The following is a 17,500-nucleotide window of genomic DNA, read 5'->3' as shown; positions in this document are numbered from 1 at the left end:
AGGAATTTTGATGATCTATACCTTCTACAGAGTATGATGCTCTTGCAAAGGTGATAGCCAAGCACCCAGAAAGACAGGAAACACTAAAGTGAGTCAGCTCCATGATCTAAAGAATATTAAAAGTCATGTCGTGTATTGCTTATATGGTTGAACCTCCACTAACAGACACCTCCTTTAAGAGCACACCTCCCGAATACAGACACCAAACCGCGGTCATATTTAACCTCCCATAAGGGGACATCTCTCATATTCAGGGTCCACAGGTCGAAAATATCCTCCTGCAAGCGGACAGTAAATAATATCAAGAAAATGTCTAACGAAATAGGTTTGATTTTAATGGTTTAATCGCACTCTGTCCTAGACAAAATTGTCATTTTGATTACAATTACCTTTTTTTTTCATTACAGTATATCAAAGTTTTCCTTTTAAACTTTTCTTCAAGCCAGTCACATGAAAATTTGTCTCCTTGAAATTTAAACTCGTAAGCCAATTCCATACCATATCCTGCTCCTCTCACAGTTTCTCAACTTTCCCGTAATAAGAAGCGTTGCTGAGTTAGACGTACGCTTCAGGAACTTCGCCACCCAATCTCAAACAAATTCTAATGAACAAATAGCATCTTATACAAAACCAGCCCTTACCAAGAGAAATCTTTAAAAACCCTCCCCTAATTTCGTACAGAAAAGGGAGGTCTTTGAAAGATGTACATGTACTTGTTAGAGCAAAGCTCCGAGGTCTTTGAATTTCCTATCTCGACCAATAAGAGTCATGTGTGGCCTATCTACACATCGAAACACAATTACAAGTTTTAACTAAGAGCTTTAAAAGACTTGTTGTGGTGTATTATATGCCCTCTTATTGCACTATTTTTTTTTTCAACCTCCCATAAGCGGTGACTTACCCTTGGTCCCAAGGGTGTCCGCTTATGGGAGGTTTGACTGTAATAGATTTGTATTGTATTGTTGATTTAAGGAACTTTTTTTGTTGCCTTGCAGACAGATTGAAGAACTGGAGAAAGAGCTTAATTCTTTTACAGAAACAAAGGAGAGTCTTTTGTCCAAGGTAAAAAGAAATAACTTCCACTGAAATAATAATAATATTGTGATCAGAGTTAAAGACAAAAAAAAACGAGGAAAATCAAATTATGCTTCCTCTAATAATATTAGTCACTGCACAGGTAACCCAGGTTCACTGTACAGAAAAGGGAGGTCCCAAGTGCCGTGTAATCTTGGAACAGTTGTTTCCTCCGCTTTACTTGGTTTTATGACATGTAACCCTCAAGCACCAACTCAATTTTTGTCTCTGCCTTATTTAGTAGTGTGTCCGTCCTATTTTGTGGGGCATGTCACATTAGTTACTTCGTTTTCCGGCTCAAACTCTACTGAGAAATTATTACTTTCTATGACTTTTATTCATGCCTATGACAATTTATGAGATCAAGGTGAAAGGTATCCAAGGATATTTTGTCAACTTCTCTAAAATGCAAGAATTTCCCTACTCCAAGTAATTGTTGTTGTTGTTGTTGCTGCTGCCATTTGTACACAGTAAATACTTGAGATACTGTAGCAACAAAGGCTTAATTAAAAAACTATGGTTATATTTTACTTGTTGAAAGACATAGACCAAAACTACATTACACAGCCCATCTGGGTCCTACTCTAGAAGCTCAATCAAATCCGGAAGAGCTCAGAATTAAATCTCTTTAACTTTTACTTGTTTTACTTAGTTTGAACTTCGGCAGAAACAGTTTCACCTACTTATCAACACAATACATGAATTACAACGAATGTTGGAAGGCAAGTAGCATACAGTAGTAGCAAGTCACCTATAGCAACGGAAATTTTACTCTGCACAATTAAGCATGTCTTGTTCACGTGATATATCATGGGAAAAGTATCTAGAGAAAGAAAGATTCAGTTTCGTATGGCGACTATGGCCAATTGTCATCAAAACCCTAAATTTGGCTTCTTCGTGGTAATTCTTGTTAGAGTAAAGTCAAGAATATATTAAAAATTCAAAGAAACCAACGAAGTTCAGCAAAACTTGCGATAACTTCTGATCACCCTTAGGGCTGTTTACATGGAGGTAGGAGGATCCTAGAAGGCGAAACAACTTTTCGTTTGGTTTACATGCAGAAATCTCTGTCTAGGTGGAAGTGGAGAATGAAAGCTAGATGGCGGGCGGGGGCCAGAACAACAAACATGTAATTTGTGTCCTTCGCCGCCATGTCTGTTTTTTTGTCCCTAGTACCAGGAACTTCCGAGCGAAGGCAGTTTACATGCTAGGATCTTCCTAGCTCACAGCTAAGAAGATCCAAGCACTAGGGCCAAGTACGACCTCTTGCATGTAAACTGAATACAGAAAACATATGGCGCTAGGATAATCCGCCTTCTAGGATCTTCCTAGTGCTAGGATCTTCCTTCCTCCATGTGAACAGCCCCCTCAGATGAAGACAATAGGGCCGTTTATACGAGAGAAAATAACTGGCCGTGAACGTAGATTTTGTACCATTTATACGGAGTGTACGTAAGCTTATTTTCTCTCGTATAATAATAATAATAGGGCCGTTTATACAAGAGAAAATAAGCCGCGGCTAACTCTGGCGTAAGCCGCGAAAGGAACTATTTATACGAGTATAAACTCCCCGGCCAGGATAAGCCGCGGCTTGAGAAAGCCGTGAACGTAGATTTTGTACCATTTATACGGGGTGTTACGTAAGCCGCGGCCAGAGTTATACATGCGGCAGGATTGTTGCAATGTTGGAATGTTGGGTCTTTGAACTGTAACTTTTTAAAGCTACATTCAAATTTCTCCAAACTAGAGTAGCACCAGACTTTGTGCACTTGTCATCTTGGTTAACATGTGAACCTTAATTTTCGTTATTATCAAAACTGTTTTTTCGGAAGCCAACGACTGGGTAATCAGAAGTTATCGCGCACCGGTGGCTCAGTTGGTTGAGCACCGGGCTGTTACGCGGGAGGCCGGGAGTTAAACTCCGGCCGGACCAACACTCAGGGTCTTTAAATAACTGAGGAGAAAGTGCTGCCTTTGTAATTACATCTGCAAATGGTTAGGCTCTCTAGTCTTCTCGGATAAGGACGATGAGCCGGAGGTCCCGTCTCTCAACCCTTCAATGTTCATAATCCTGTGGGACGTAAAATAACCCGCTCACTTGTCCCAAAGAGTAGGGCATGTAGTTCCCGGTGTTGTGGTGTATCACGGTTGGGAGGGTAAAATGCTCGGAGAGGGCCGTAAGTTAGAAAACCGTAACAGGTTATTACGTCTCCCTCTTTAAATAAAGATAAAACAAACAAACTGTCAACACATAGAGCGAGTTTCAATTGAGTGTCGTAAAACCAAAACCAAAGTAATTACTTTGGCCAATCAAAAAGGACGGAGACAATCCAGTAAACCAATAAAAACTCGGAAGTAATTACATGTAATCGACACAAAGCGCGGGAAAATGTGCACGCGCGAGCGTGATTGGTGCACGCGCGAGCGTGATTCTGATTGGTTGGAAAACTTAGCGCGAGAAATTTGAACCAATCACTGAGTGAAATAATCATAAACCAAAGTAATTATCTCATTTCTTTCGACATTCAATTGAAAACCGCTCTGAAACCCGGTTTGCAAAGGCTTTTTTTTTCTGCATAGCAGAAGACAAAACGGACTCAGACGTGGAACAACCATCCAACTCTGGCGCAGAAGGATCAGTTATGGACACAAGCTAATTTAATGTTGTTATCAATTATTGTTTTTTCGCTGAAGTTGTACATGTGTATTTCAATAATAAAACCGTTTGCAGCTTTTAGCTTTGCGTCCTCTGTTAAACTCAACTTGAGCTTACCTCCTGAAAATCCCAGAAGACGTATGATCTTTCTGTGGCCAAATTCTGTATCAGTTGTACTCTGCTCCACGTGGTTTCGAGGGCTTGAGTTAATTAAATGACGGGAAACAAATTGAATGGTATTTTCCGAGCCTATCAGTTGGAAGTGCAGTTACGAAAAAGGTAGCGTATTTATTTCGGGAAATTTCTTCGCATTTCATCGATGACCAGAAATTCGGGGATTTGCGGGTTCCGCTCCATCACCACAAAAGTGCAGAAGGGGTAAAAGTACAGGCCGATTGTCCAGAGAATCCTTTTCTCCTTCAACGTAGTCGCCGTTTCTAAGTTTCTTCTATTAACATGACGTCAAAGCGAACATATACTCTAGTAAATCACTCACACGAAAAAAAAAGAAAAAGAATTGACCTCTACTCCCCGGGGAGTGATCTGGGACACAAACGCGGTCCCTGTGACCTCATGTCTGAGACGCAGACAAACAAGTATGATGATTTCGAGGGCACCACAAGCGATGGCTGGCCCTCAGGACAAAAATTGAAGGCGAGTTCCTCTACTTGACCGCGAGAAACCCGGGGCTTTAGCTCCCCGCAGCCCGTTACGTATATCAGGCACCGCCCGTACCATTCAACTCTTATGTTCGTGAGTCAGTATTTTTAAGTCTCTTCATTCTGTGACCATTGTGGGAGCCTACATTTTATGCATGAGCGAAGCGTTGTTCGAGGCAGTATGCACTTTATTGTCTGCGTGAGAGTTTATGATATAGTAGATTTTCTCTGTTGTTCCCTACAAGGAAGAGGATGAATCATGAACTTTCTTCTCTTCTGCGCAAACTCGGACTCTGGCCAAAGCCAAAACTGCGGGCAATCGCGGTAATGATGTTAATGTTGAAACCGTTCACAACCATTGTTTTAATTCTCTGAGAATGCGCAGAAGAGCGGGAAGTCAGTGATTCGCCTGCTTTGGCTGTTGCCAGAGTCCGTGTTCTTAGTGATGAACAAAAGAAAAGCGGACTTTGGGGACGAGAATGAATTCTACTTTAACTGCAACTATCTCGGAGCCGTCCTTATTCTCGGTGCGCGGCAAAAGGAATTGCGGAATCCGAGGTCCACATTCAAGTTGCAAAAACTTCGAACTATGCTCTTTAATTCTTTCCAATATTTTATTCACATGAATTAAATACCTGAGGGCTTACAAGTGGGATTGACGGTGGTAAACTACCTGCTTTTCATATAGAACTAGTAATACCTTTGGTGATTCCGTAGACTGCGCCAACGACAGAATGCGACTGAGGAAATTCATAAACGACTTAAGAGAATTATTTACAAGCATATATAAATAAGCTAAATTCTGTTGATGGCAACTGTGTAGCGTTATCGCTATCGTTCAACTGAAAGACAAAGAAGGACAAAAAAGCTAGAATAACTTTGACCTACAACAACATTTTTCCGCTTAAGTGGATGCGACTATATCGTTGTCATCTTAACTTCGCCTTGCAGCTTGTTAAGTGAATCAGAAGTCTTAAAGTTCCCAAAATATCATTTAACGCCGATTAATTTTTGTTTTTAATGAAACCGCGCAAGATCCGAGTTAACTTCTAACAATGAAATGGTAAGGGTTTGGCCACTTCCTCATGAGGCGGGCATAGCGTGACATGAGGGCTTAAACGGCGAAAGCGTGCCTACCAGAATCATCTTTGTCTTTGTGTTTAGCCCGCTAACCCAGTTTGAAACGAAGGCATTAGCCTTGCCTCCACGAAGCATAATGTCCCGGTGGAAGAAGAGTTCCATGCCAACACACAAATGGAGACTTGTGGCAAAGCAAACTATTGGATACAACTGTTGACAGAATCTCAGATAGATGCTTCAATAAGTTAAACATACACAGAGAACGTCTTTTCACCGGAACACGTGTTAATCATTGCAATTGGAGGTAATAATGTCGGATAGATTCTAAAGGTCAGAGCCATGACCTGGGCTGAGACGTCACGCAAAATTTGTACCACCAACTCTTAACCTGGTTGGTATGAGCATCGTACATTATTCATCTTCACCACCGTGAATAGACACCTACAAAAACTTGCTTGCAAAAGGCACAGCGTTCGTGTATAAACTTCGAGGAGATGCAAGATTAATCCCTGCAAAAATATTCTTGTTTTGTTCATTACAAAGCGATAATTATTTGATGCAAGTTAATTAAAATTGTTCATTACGGATGTTCTCTTTGTTCCGTTTCCACATCAACTTCCGCTTCCATATCTTCTTCGTTATCCGAACACAGATCGATCGTAGTCACCGAGGAAGGCTTTTCGCAGGTAACAGATACAGGACTTGTTTCAATCTCCGCATTTTCTTGTTGATGAACGGCATCCGTGCTTTCCACATCCACTAAACAGCCCGGCGGGCTTGGTGAGCTGGGACTAGTGGCAGAAGGCGTGGTCCCACCCACATCAATATTCTCAGACTCCGGCGAGGCAGGCACTGGTGTTCCTACAGCCGAGTTTGTAGAGGATCCTTCTCCAGTGCATGTTTTGCAATTGTAAGAATCCATAGCTTCTGCTTTCTCTGGGCTCAGTCCCACGCAAGCAAGATGATACCATTTTTCACAGGTATCGCACTGTACCCAACCCACTTCATCACCTTGTGGTTTAGTACATGAAGGTGCTGCGCAGATCTCGTCATCATCATCATCGTCTTCTTCAACGTCCACCATCTCCTCTCGTTTCACTTTGGTCACCTTTTCTTTTTCCTTTCTTCTGCGTTTCTTTGGAGTTTCCGTTTCAGTGCCATTTGCTGTGCTTGCATTTGCTGTGGCGTTAGAAGATCTCTTTGCTGCCTTGTCTTTGTCTTTCTCGTCGTCTTTCTTTTTGCGTTTTCTCTTCACTTTCTCCTTGTCTGATTTTGCTTCAAAAACCTGCAAACGATTATTGATGAGGGTAAGTAACACTGCTTAGTTTAAAAGAAAAGGATAACGAAAGGTCTTGGGTATCCACACAATTCCATTGGCAAATTATTCGATCCAACTTCCTCTCGACTAGTTAGACAAATGCGTCTGTTCGGTATAAATACGGACCACGGAATTATTATTCTTGCACTTATGAGTGACAGGAAAAAATGAAATTAAAGGTGGACAAAACCGGGCGTTTTCGAGTTGTTAATAATAATAATAATAATAATAATAATAATAATAACAATAATAATAATAATAATAATAATATTAACCCTGCTTGTGAGTACAAAAGGAAAATTAAGAACACTGAAGGGAGTACTAACTTTAATCAGTAAACGCTACGAGGATAACACTCGGAAGAGTCCTTTGTTTCCTCACCTTTGTCTCGTTTTCTTCGCGGTTTTTCTGACTGAGCAACACTTTCCACAGCTGCTCGATTTCATCAAGTGACACTTCCAGCAAATCTCCTTCCATCATCAAAACTTCAGCTTGTCTTCGGTTCTCTTCGGACAACGTCGGTCTTACTTCGGCTGGACTCGGAATATTCGCATCTGTGACTGAAACATCGCTAGAAGCGAGTTTACTCGTATCCTCTTCTTGAGGACCTCCTTGCGCGAGACGAAGCAACGCAGCAGAAGCTGACAAATTCTCGGCACTTACACCTTGAGGCCAGCTTGTGGAATTCCTACTTATAGCCGCAAGCAATGAGACCACGTTTTCATCGGCAAGATACTGCCGAGAGCGATCTTGCCAGTTCATTGCTCTTTCAGTTAGAAACTGCAGAGCCTCTCCTTCAGGGAGACGCACAGGCAGCTTTTGTAATGATACCAGCAAAGAAAGGATGGTCTCCAGGCGAGGTCTCCTGGATCTCAAACACAGTGGGCACAGATACTTGAGCTCCTTTGCCGCTTCCATTGCCGCTGTGCTTTTACTCATCGCTTTACCACCCTGCGTGCGTGGGAGGGGTACACATGAACTGTGATACCATTCTTTGCATAGTTCACACTGTAACATGAAGCCGTCTGGTCCACGCCGACAGATACAATACTGCCCTTCCAAGCTTTCGCCAAGTTTACGTTTATTGTCTTCCTCTTTTTGCCTCTGAATATTTGCTTCGCGAAGTTGCCTCATGGCCTCAATCTCTTTTCTCTCCGTTTCTCGAAACTCGGCGATCTGTAAAGCAGGATCTCTGCCGATATAATCGTCTAAAGCAACGAGGTCGATTATAATTTCTTTCTCTTTTTCTTTTTCTTTCTCTTTTTCCCGTTTCTTGCGAGGCTTTGGACAAGCCTTGTACAATCCGACGTCTTTCCGCGGAGACAAGATCTGGAACAAATAAACAAGATGATAAAATAACTTCTCCATGACAGGGATCTTTAAAAAGGAATGTATGACTTGCGAGTTAGGAATAAAGGAAGCCAGTCTACTCCTAGACGAAATAAATTGAATTAGTTAATCTCTGACCTCCAAGAGACATGTTGTCGAGTTTTTCTTGAGAAACGTCCGTGCTGCACGGTCCCTCCAAGCCCGTGCCGCCGCCACTTGGGACTCCATTTGAGGAAGCTGTTCTAGACGCACAGGAATGGGTCTGCCTCGCATAACCAGGGACTCCAGTACGTCGAGGTAAGGATAGTAATCATCATTCTGCAGTGACATTACAAGTGAAATCAATAATTTTGAAATCAAGTTTAGAGCGATTTTCAATTGTGTCGAAAGCAATTAGCGAACTACTTTGGCTTTGCATTACTTCATTCAGTGATTGATTCAAAGTTCTCGCGCCTCTTTTTCAACCAATCAGAAGTGAAACAAACCAAAACCAATCGCTGTGTCGGATACGTGTAATTACTTCTAGTTTTGATTGGTTTACTGGAAATTGTCTCCGTCCTTTTTGGTTGGCCAAAGTAATTACTTTGGTTTGGTTTTACGACACTCGATTGAAACTCGCTCTACTACGAACAGCTACAAATGACAATAACCCTTGTCCTATCCTGACGATTGCAGTTAATCAACTTAATATTACCAACAAAACCCAAGGGTTTCAATAAAATGTGAGGTCGGCGGCTGATTTGAGTAAAGTAACAGACTGTACATCAAGCTCCCGTCTCTTTTATTTCTTCTTCTTCCTTTTGATGAATTCGGTGATAAAAGTCTTGACGAAGCTCCCAAAATTATCCTTTTTGTTTGGGAAAAGGTTCTCATAATTCCCATCACAAATCACTTTGCAGCAACCACAAGGACCAAGCACCCTACAACTCTAATCCACCCCTTATGCAAGCTCGCTTTATGTTTATTATTAACTTTGAGGTACGTATTTGGTGTCTCGATCTTACCTGAACCTGATCGACCTTGTCAGACCATTCACGAGCCTTGCGGAGTGCTTCTTTGAGGGCACTCACGTTTGGAAGGTACAGTGGCACGCGAGACGCCTCTTGAATAATAGCCTCTACTGTGGCCATCACGTGACGTGGTCTGACAGAAAAAAGAGAAAGATGTTTTAACACTGAGACTTGAGAACCAGAATTACTCTTATAAACAAAGATAGTTTTAATTTTCTTGCAAGTCGCGAAAAGAAGGATATCATGAATGTTACGCCGGAAAGTGATATTGACATAAAACTTACGTCAGTTCGGTTGTTCCGAAAGAGAAATGAAGGGTGTGTGACAAAGCACTAATTTTAACTCTCACCTCGCTTGAAGACACAGTTTAGCCTTTTCTTCCCAGCGCTCACCCAGTGACACTAGTGCACGAAGCTCACCAACTGCTTTCTCTATTGCTAATAAAACAAAAGAAATCACAGGGGGAACTACTCCTTTCTGTTAATTTTCTATCCAACTCAGCTAGAGGCTAACTCGAAAATCTACCGGTTTATTTAGTTCCTAGGCTCAAACATTTAATTAATTAAAATTGTAATTATGATTATTTTATATATTTATCTGGTTGTTTCCAACTTTAAATAGTACATTAACTATGAACTGAGCAAATAAAATTCTATTCTATTCTAACCCTTAACAATTTTTGCAATTGCACTTTTTCGGGCTTCTCTACGCATTTGCAAAAATTGCGTCCATGACTGTGAGGATCATAGCTTTACTTGATTTCATATCCGCAGTTCAGTATATTATGATTCATTTCATATATCATTTCGTTCATTGATTCATTCCTCACGGGAAAATTAGAACCCACAAATGACCAGCTCCCAACGTCAGTGGCTTCATAGCTCAGTTGGTTAGAGCGTCGCACCGGTATCGCGAGGTCACGGGTTCAAACCCCGTTGAAGTCCTGAAATTTTCAGGCTTCTCTACACAATTGACGAGCGGAGGGGTTGGCGCAGTGGTAAGATCTCTGCCTTCCAACCCTAAGGTCCCGGGTTCCATTCCCGGTTCTGCCGAGAGTGGAATTTTTGGCGACCTTCTTTCCCGCTGAAGTTCACTCAGCTTTCCATCCTTCCGAGGTCGGTAAAATGAGTACCAGCATGCATGGACTGCTTAGAAGCGGCTGCAATTTGCGCCTGTATATGCTTCCAGTCCGCTGGGGGTAAATTGATCATTGTAAAGCGCCTTTGAGACGTTTGTGATAAAGGCGCTATATAAATGCACGAAGGGCGTATGACGAAGGAGGAGGAGGCTTTACAACCCCGGCTGTTGCTTCGTCCATTTTGACAAATGGACTTGTCCCGCTAGAAACCACTCAACTGACCCGGGATTTAAGACGTTTGATGCGTTCGCAGCCAAGGAACCTACCGGCTGCAAGCAACGCCACTGCTATCAAAAAAAGTCTTGGTTATTATCCCTTTTTTAGTCAAATGAACCCACAAACCTTTTTTCTGTGGAAGTGAGTTCCCAGTTTCAAGTAATTCTTGCAAGGTATCAAAGGAGACTTCTTCCGTGTTGACTAAGGTAGCATTTACTTGTTCCAGCCACTTTGCCAACCGCAATTCCTGAACGAGAACAGATCAAATGGTTAATTCCCATAATTCCCTTTTCGTAGTACTAGATATGGGAAAACCAAATATCATTTACTCAAATGCGCTTTTTAACTCCCAGCATGAAAGAGGTTATCTAAATAGAACCTAAAGAACGTGAAAACCCACATAATGCTGCCAGAAGGAAACCACAATGATCACTTACAAACTGCAGTGAAGTCCTAATTGGGACAACTGAAGACAAATCCATTTTGATGAACAAAGAGAAATCCCTCCCAAAGCAAGGAAAAAGACATGTTCAACAACAAACTTTCCTTCCTTTCCAGGGAAAAGGGTTGGTGCAATGGTGAGAGCACTCTAACCTCCAAAAATGTGATCCAGGATCGATTCCTGGACTACAGATCATGTCGCTCTTCTCTGTGCCACAAGGGGTTTTTTCCAAGGTACTTTAGCAAAATACCCCCCCCCCCCCCCCGCCCGATCCGCACATATTTACATGTACATTAATGCACCATACAAACCTGTTTGAGTTTTGGTATTTCAGGTAAGTCAACGTCCAGTGTATGTCCATTATCTAAGAGTTGTTGTAACCTAGTTACATCAGTTGTACTGCTCTGTATCACCTTCTGTGCTTCACACTGAAAACTCTCTACATGTGTCATGAGTTCCTGATACAAAAAAAAAAACCCTTTAAATCTACGACTTGCCACCTCATTTTAACATGAATTAACACTGTCTTAAGCTAACAGGAAAAAAAAAGCTTTCTCTTGCCAACTAAATTTGTAAAGAAATCTCTTCCAGTATTCCATTCAAAATAAAGCTTTAGAGCAAAATTCCAGCAAAGCAGGACCCCTTCCTTACCCAACAAATCAAGTGGGAAACTTGACAAAATATGCATAGAAACTGCTAGGTATTGACTTCAGCATGACCCACTCCAGATTTTCTTTGGAACTACTGCCCTCAAGGCTTCTCCAGAACACTGCTTCCTCGATAAGCTTGCTTTCTTGCTTTAACAGTTACTGCACTGCAGTAGTCAGTTAACCCTTTCACTCCCAAGAGTGCCCACTTATAGATTTTACTCTGTCTAATGCCAGACAATTTTACTCGTCAATGGGGAACCCCACAGGGGTGAAAGGGTTAAATATCCCCAAATGGATTACCCCATTTTTCCCACCCCCCTGGACCCCATACCATACCATTTTTTTTATAATCATCTCACAAAAATGCGTTGCTTACTTGTACCAAATCTGCCTCCCTTACAACGCAAGGCAGGTTCTGTAGCTGTTGCATAAAACCTTGCAGTTCATCAAGGCTCAAGCGAGTCGATGGAGCGGTGTCTGCACCACTGTGAGGCCTGAAAAAATAAAGACATAAAAGTGCTTTCAAGCTACTGAGCAGTAGTACATGTACTTTTACATCCTGATGTTATTATGAAACAAAATCACAGTTCTGCAAAGTTCTAATTGAATAATATTGTTTCTCTACCTAGTTCTGTGTTTTCTGCTCACAAGCTGTAACGCAACACTAGCACAGCGTTCAGCTTCTGCCACTGCAGCTTTGAGTTGCTGAAACAAATCACAGTCAGGGAACTGACTTTGCTCAGCAGTGGTCACCAGATACTTGAGCTCTGATACATCTATCAATCAGGACAACAAACAACAACATCATTTTTTAAACTTGAATTTCAAATCAGGAAACATCAGGGTGTAGTTCAGCAGTTTGACCTTACAGTAAAGGCTTGAATATCTTCAAATAACTCACCAACTCTAGGATCTGAGGGATCTAGGGCTCGCTTGACTTCGGTAGCCCAGTTATCAAACGAGTCAGCCCTTCTCTTCAGGCGTAACAGCATAGAGGGAAGCTCGTGAAGAGTGTAACGATATCTACCAAAGAAAGGGTAATTCAGTAAAACTCAAAACAACTAACACATTATTTTAAAGTACAGCCTGTGTGCAGTTGTTGAAACTTTGTACCTCAAACTCTTTTCTGAGGATTCACAGGAGCACAGCTCCGAGACACAGTCTAAGCACATGAGTTTACCTGAAAAACAAAATTTAATTCATCTCAATGATAATATCTTCAACTTGACCATCTAACAACTGAGATATTCAGCCATACCTGGACTACAAGAACACTGTACAGCGGACAGAAAACAAGTGGTTTTGCACACTGTACATTGTCTCTCATCATCAGGCAGCAACTCAAATGCTTCACCTCTTTCATACTCTGAAATTCCCTGAAAAGCAAACAAGAAAACTTGTCGTAAAGAACTTTTGATGGTGAAAAGGCACTCTCTGATTGGGTAGTCAAACAGCTTATAGGTTAAGATGAGGGGACTTGAAATTCAGAGGGCCTGGGTGACGTTTTGCTCTGACCACTAACAGAGGATGTTCTGGGTTGAGCACCTGGTTAAGTAAGTGGTCACAGCCTTTCATGCGTGCTTATCAAATTCAGAAACAAATATCAAGAAATTAAACCTGACATTCTATTCAGGCAAACTTCAAGGTCAGAGGACTTTAGTTCACAACTCCTTAATGCAGGGGATGCAGTTTTTGACTGATTAACGCATTGACCCCTCAGGCGCCCTAGGACATCCCTAGTTGACAAGTAAAATTGTCAGGCATTAGACAGAGTAAAATCTGTCAAGTCTCACTCCCAGGAGTCAAAGGGTTAAAGCACTCTAGTTTATTAGCATTTAGATGCTATTTTGAGCTACCCTTGATAAATAAAGACTTCACTTCACTTCATTCCACTCCTTGTTTTTGAACTCTCCTCAAAGTTAATATTTATACATGATGATTAAATACGCTGTACACATACTTTAAAGGGGCTAGGTCACGCTATTTTAGGTAATTTTGTTTAATTTTGTTAATTATGAGCTCTAAACGTCAAATTGGCAGAGCAAGAGTCTTTCATTGCAAAATCACTGCCACATAACAACTGAGAATGATTTTCCAAGTTTGTAAATGACATTTTGATATAGATTGATATAAATTTGAAAATAGGTGGGCCGACGTTTTTCAAATTTACCCAAATTAAATCCATTTCAATCCTCTCCAGTTTTGTCCATCCATGTCCCTTCTTGGCTTCCCTGTGTTTTGTTAGAGTTCTTCTATAGTTTTGAACAGTTATTTTGATATTTTAGTTAATTCTATGACCATTCGATCAGTGCTGAAATTGCCTAAAATTGCGTGACCTAGCCCCTTTAAATAACCAGTATAAATAAGTACATATTTGAAACTTGAACACTTAGTGTAGAATTCTTTTATGATACAACTTAACCTACCATTCTTTTTAAATAGTGTCTGCGCTTAGCTTCCCTCTCAACAACAGCCAACATTTCATCATAAACTGCTTTGGCCAGGTCAAGATCCAACCCATCAGGATCGGCAGCCATTTTACAAACCAGTTCCTCGTGTGAAAATACAGGATTTCTTGCCATTTCACGGTAGTGATCAATACACTTGCGTCCAATTGGGAGCTGCAAATATCAACGGAGTTTGGTAATGAAGTCATCACTTTCTGGAAGCCACCACGCTCACTTCAGTACCGTGGTGTGAGTAAGTAATGTTCCTGCTAACTTTGAATGGTGTGAAAAGGGGGATTGTTTAGGCCCAGGTGTTTAAAGCAGGGTTAACTTGTTATCAAATCTAAATAAACCTTCAAAGTTGTGATGCCTTTTATCTACTTTCACCCAATTTCTGCACTGCAAAACTCAGCCATGGTTGTAAGTGATATATCAATTTTGCAGCTGGCCGTTTTTTAGCAACCTTGTTAGCAAGAAACAATGAAATTAACAACTATCCAGAGACTCACATTGATTAAACATGCATTTAAGAACAAGTAAAAGACAAAGACAAAACACCAAAACACTAAGGAAACTTAAGAAAGATATTGTACATTATCGTTGGCTTCCACATGAAAACAACAAGCTACATACCCAGTCTGCAGTGGCAAAATTGACAGCCTCAGCTAAGTTCAGACCGTGATTGAATCCAGCATGGTAAGCCCTTGGAAAGGTAACAATAAATTCACCAGCATACTGGTTTGTTCTCACCACAGGGACACCGTTGGCAGTAAGTGCATTTGGATTGATAATCGTGACAAGTTGATGAAGAAGATCAGGTTGAGCTTCAAACAGCTCTGGTGCTGCTTCTTTTATCGCTTTCTCAAAATCTACCGCACATTCTCCTGGCACACCATACCATGTCTTTGGCTCACCCCTGAAACACAAAGAAATGTTGCAGCTTCAAATTGCAGACTGAAGGATTCCTCACAGAAGTATTAATTTGCTTACCAGTGCATGTAGTTTATTGAATAGCTCCAGTGATCTTCATTGTGCCAGCAAAAACTACTGAAACACATGCCAACATAAATCCAAGGAACCTGTGTATAGTAAAAAGGTGTAGTTCTTACAATAATAATCATTACTGAAACACTAAAATCATGATAACTATCATAACTCCACAGTTCTACCAAGAATATAAATTATGGCAACTAACAAACCTTCATTCCTGAAATATCAGCACTGATGTGTGACAGAACAGATCTTTCCAAGTTTGCAAGGTTATTGAGATTCCAGCCTGATTTGGCATAAAACTGAGAATAAAATGAGAATGATCACTTGCAACAGGCTTTTTGGGGTACTCATTTTTCACAACATCTGGAACATGTGTCCTGTCTTGATATTGGCATTGTTGAAACAATAAATGAATAAACAAATAAGTGCAGGATTAAAGGGTATTTCATGAAGGTAAAACTTAACTGTAAACAAAAGGGATGTTAAAAACAAGATTCTACTGAAAATAAAGCCAGCAGTTAAAAAAAGTTCTAAACAGCTGCAAAGGGCCGGCACCAGCTTCATATAATTTATGGTCATTACATCCCCACCTCTTCTTCGCTTGTAACAGCATTATATTGACGTGGGAATCCACTGCCATGGGTTGCTGTGTGCAGATCAGCACCATACTCGACAGTTACATCTTCATCCATTGAGGACACAAGCCTCCAGAATTCCCTCTCCACTATCTCAGTGGGAACCTGCTCTGGTGGAACTTTGAAATATTCCCTTTTGAAGTTATCAGCCATCTCTCCAAACGACTGCAGTGTGTATTCTCGCTTGGCTTGCTCAAACCCAAATGCTTCAACAGGTTTATTACACTCCTGATGATCAATAATCAATAAAAGGCACTCCTTTAACAAAAATAAGGTTCAATTTAATTTTATGTAAGTGGCCTGCAATAAGCATCACTACCTCATCCCTGATTTAACTAAGAACGTAAAATACAAGAATGAAACTGCTCACAATAAAACAGCCATGTTTTGTTAAATAATTTCCGCAAGAGAAAACTTGCCCAGGTGTGAAAACCACAGGCAAGTGACTTTTGGTCATATCAGTGCAAAAATTGAGAATATCTGAGGCCTCTTACTTCTGCAACACATCTTGGACACCTCCAGTCTCCACGAGGTACAGATGATAATGGTGGAATCAGGCAGTAGATATGGTAACTGTCATCACAGCCATCACAGAGAAGCATGCTTTCTTCAGAGTCACCTTTGCTGCACACTTGACAAAGGTATTCATCCTAATGATTTAGGCAGTTTTTACAGCATTAATTTAATGCATTCCCATGGATTTCAAAAATACTTAAGTTAAAGATGTCAGTGGGCTGTTGTGATATTGCATTCTCAATTATCTGGCAAACTCAACCCAACGAAAGTTCCAAAACAAGTGCAATATTACCAGTCACCCACATATTTTCACAACCATGAATTTTACAACACACTTTTTACACACAGGGGTTTGAACCCGTGACCTCGTGATACCGGTGCGACGCTCTAACCAACTGAGCTATGACACCACCGACGTTGGGAGCTGGTCATTTGTGGGTTCCAATGTTCCCATGAGGAATGAATCATATATCATTTCATCATTAATTCATTCCTCACAGGAACATTGGAACCCACAAATGACCATCTCCCAACGTCAGTGGCTTCATAGCTCAGTTGGTTAGAGTGTCACACCGGTATCCCAAGGTCAGGGGTTCAAACCCCGTTCAAGTCCTGAATTTTTCAGGCTTCTGCAATTGCAAAAATTGCATTCAAAACTGCGAGGATAATAGCTTCACTTGATTTCATATCCACAGTTCATATACAATCCATTTCATATATCATTTCATATATCATTTAATCTTTGTTACTGAAGATTTTCAGTTCAATTTGTGACCCATACAAGCCAGCTTACTCCCTCTGAAAGCAATGGTCTCGTGTATAAGCCGCAAACGCGATTTTTGGCCCAAAACTTAAGCAAAAAGGTGCGGCTTATACAAGAGTCTTTAGGGTACATTTCTCACAAAAGACTAAAACCATCAAAACACTTTGTTTAATTATGAGGAAAAATAGTACAGATAGCAGAAGCGTTGAGCCAATAAAATGATTGCTGTATTGAAGCCATGTTAATCTTTTTACAATCCTTGTGCGTGCTGCGCGAAAACTGTGTTTGGCCACCTTAAGTAAACTACAACTAATTGAGAGCAAAATTAATCTGACTACACAGACTGTTCCACAATGTCAAGATACATGTAGATCGTTTACACTCCATACAAACTGAAAAACAAATTTATTTATTACTTATTTCCATTTCTCTAAACAAGAGTACAAGAAATACTGTAAACATGTACACAGCATGAATTCCAACAGTTGCAACAAAATCAATGATATGTTTAGCTTTATCAACTTCTTCAAGTCCAACAGAAAATTACTTCTGAAGGAAAAGGTACAATCAGATC

General features: G+C 40.8%; 2 protein-coding genes across 5 annotated transcripts in view; one reads left to right on the top strand and one right to left on the bottom strand.

Annotated features, from left to right (window-relative positions):
* Positions 1 to 3,811, top strand: part of LOC138011491 (THO complex subunit 7 homolog) — a 6,817-nt gene extending 3,006 nt beyond the window's left edge. Inside the window, exons 5-8 of the mRNA XM_068858507.1 lie at positions 31 to 88; positions 996 to 1,062; positions 1,727 to 1,796; positions 3,658 to 3,811. Coding sequence (XP_068714608.1) covers positions 31 to 88; positions 996 to 1,062; positions 1,727 to 1,796; positions 3,658 to 3,731 — 269 coding nt within the window. The 3' untranslated portion in view covers positions 3,732 to 3,811. The remainder of the gene's footprint in view (positions 1 to 30; positions 89 to 995; positions 1,063 to 1,726; positions 1,797 to 3,657) is intronic.
* A 1,159-nt stretch (positions 3,812 to 4,970) lies between these two features.
* The window catches only part of LOC138011487 (lysine-specific demethylase 5A-like), a 22,569-nt gene continuing 10,039 nt past the window's right edge, over positions 4,971 to 17,500 (bottom strand). For all 4 annotated transcript variants that reach the window (XM_068858500.1, XM_068858501.1, XM_068858502.1 and 1 more), the window contains 18 exons: positions 16,142 to 16,297; positions 15,603 to 15,875; positions 15,219 to 15,311; positions 15,010 to 15,098; positions 14,653 to 14,935; positions 13,999 to 14,193; positions 12,831 to 12,948; positions 12,686 to 12,752; positions 12,474 to 12,595; positions 12,198 to 12,348; positions 11,949 to 12,066; positions 11,234 to 11,380; positions 10,607 to 10,727; positions 9,476 to 9,563; positions 9,121 to 9,259; positions 8,255 to 8,434; positions 7,169 to 8,116; positions 4,971 to 6,754 (listed from right to left, as the gene is read on the bottom strand). In XM_068858500.1, the coding sequence (XP_068714601.1) occupies positions 6,050 to 6,754; positions 7,169 to 8,116; positions 8,255 to 8,434; positions 9,121 to 9,259; positions 9,476 to 9,563; positions 10,607 to 10,727; positions 11,234 to 11,380; positions 11,949 to 12,066; positions 12,198 to 12,348; positions 12,474 to 12,595; positions 12,686 to 12,752; positions 12,831 to 12,948; positions 13,999 to 14,193; positions 14,653 to 14,935; positions 15,010 to 15,098; positions 15,219 to 15,311; positions 15,603 to 15,875; positions 16,142 to 16,297 (3,993 nt within the window). In that variant the 3' untranslated portion in view covers positions 4,971 to 6,049. The remainder of the gene's footprint in view (positions 6,755 to 7,168; positions 8,117 to 8,254; positions 8,435 to 9,120; positions 9,260 to 9,475; positions 9,564 to 10,606; positions 10,728 to 11,233; positions 11,381 to 11,948; positions 12,067 to 12,197; positions 12,349 to 12,473; positions 12,596 to 12,685; positions 12,753 to 12,830; positions 12,949 to 13,998; positions 14,194 to 14,652; positions 14,936 to 15,009; positions 15,099 to 15,218; positions 15,312 to 15,602; positions 15,876 to 16,141; positions 16,298 to 17,500) is intronic.

The sequence above is a fragment of the Montipora foliosa genome, chromosome 7 (genome assembly GCF_036669935.1).
Source record: "Montipora foliosa isolate CH-2021 chromosome 7, ASM3666993v2, whole genome shotgun sequence".
NCBI classification, from domain to species: domain Eukaryota; kingdom Metazoa; phylum Cnidaria; class Anthozoa; order Scleractinia; family Acroporidae; genus Montipora; species Montipora foliosa.
The sequence above is the reverse complement of the archived record's forward strand: the minus strand, read 5'-3'. Positions and strand labels throughout refer to the sequence as shown.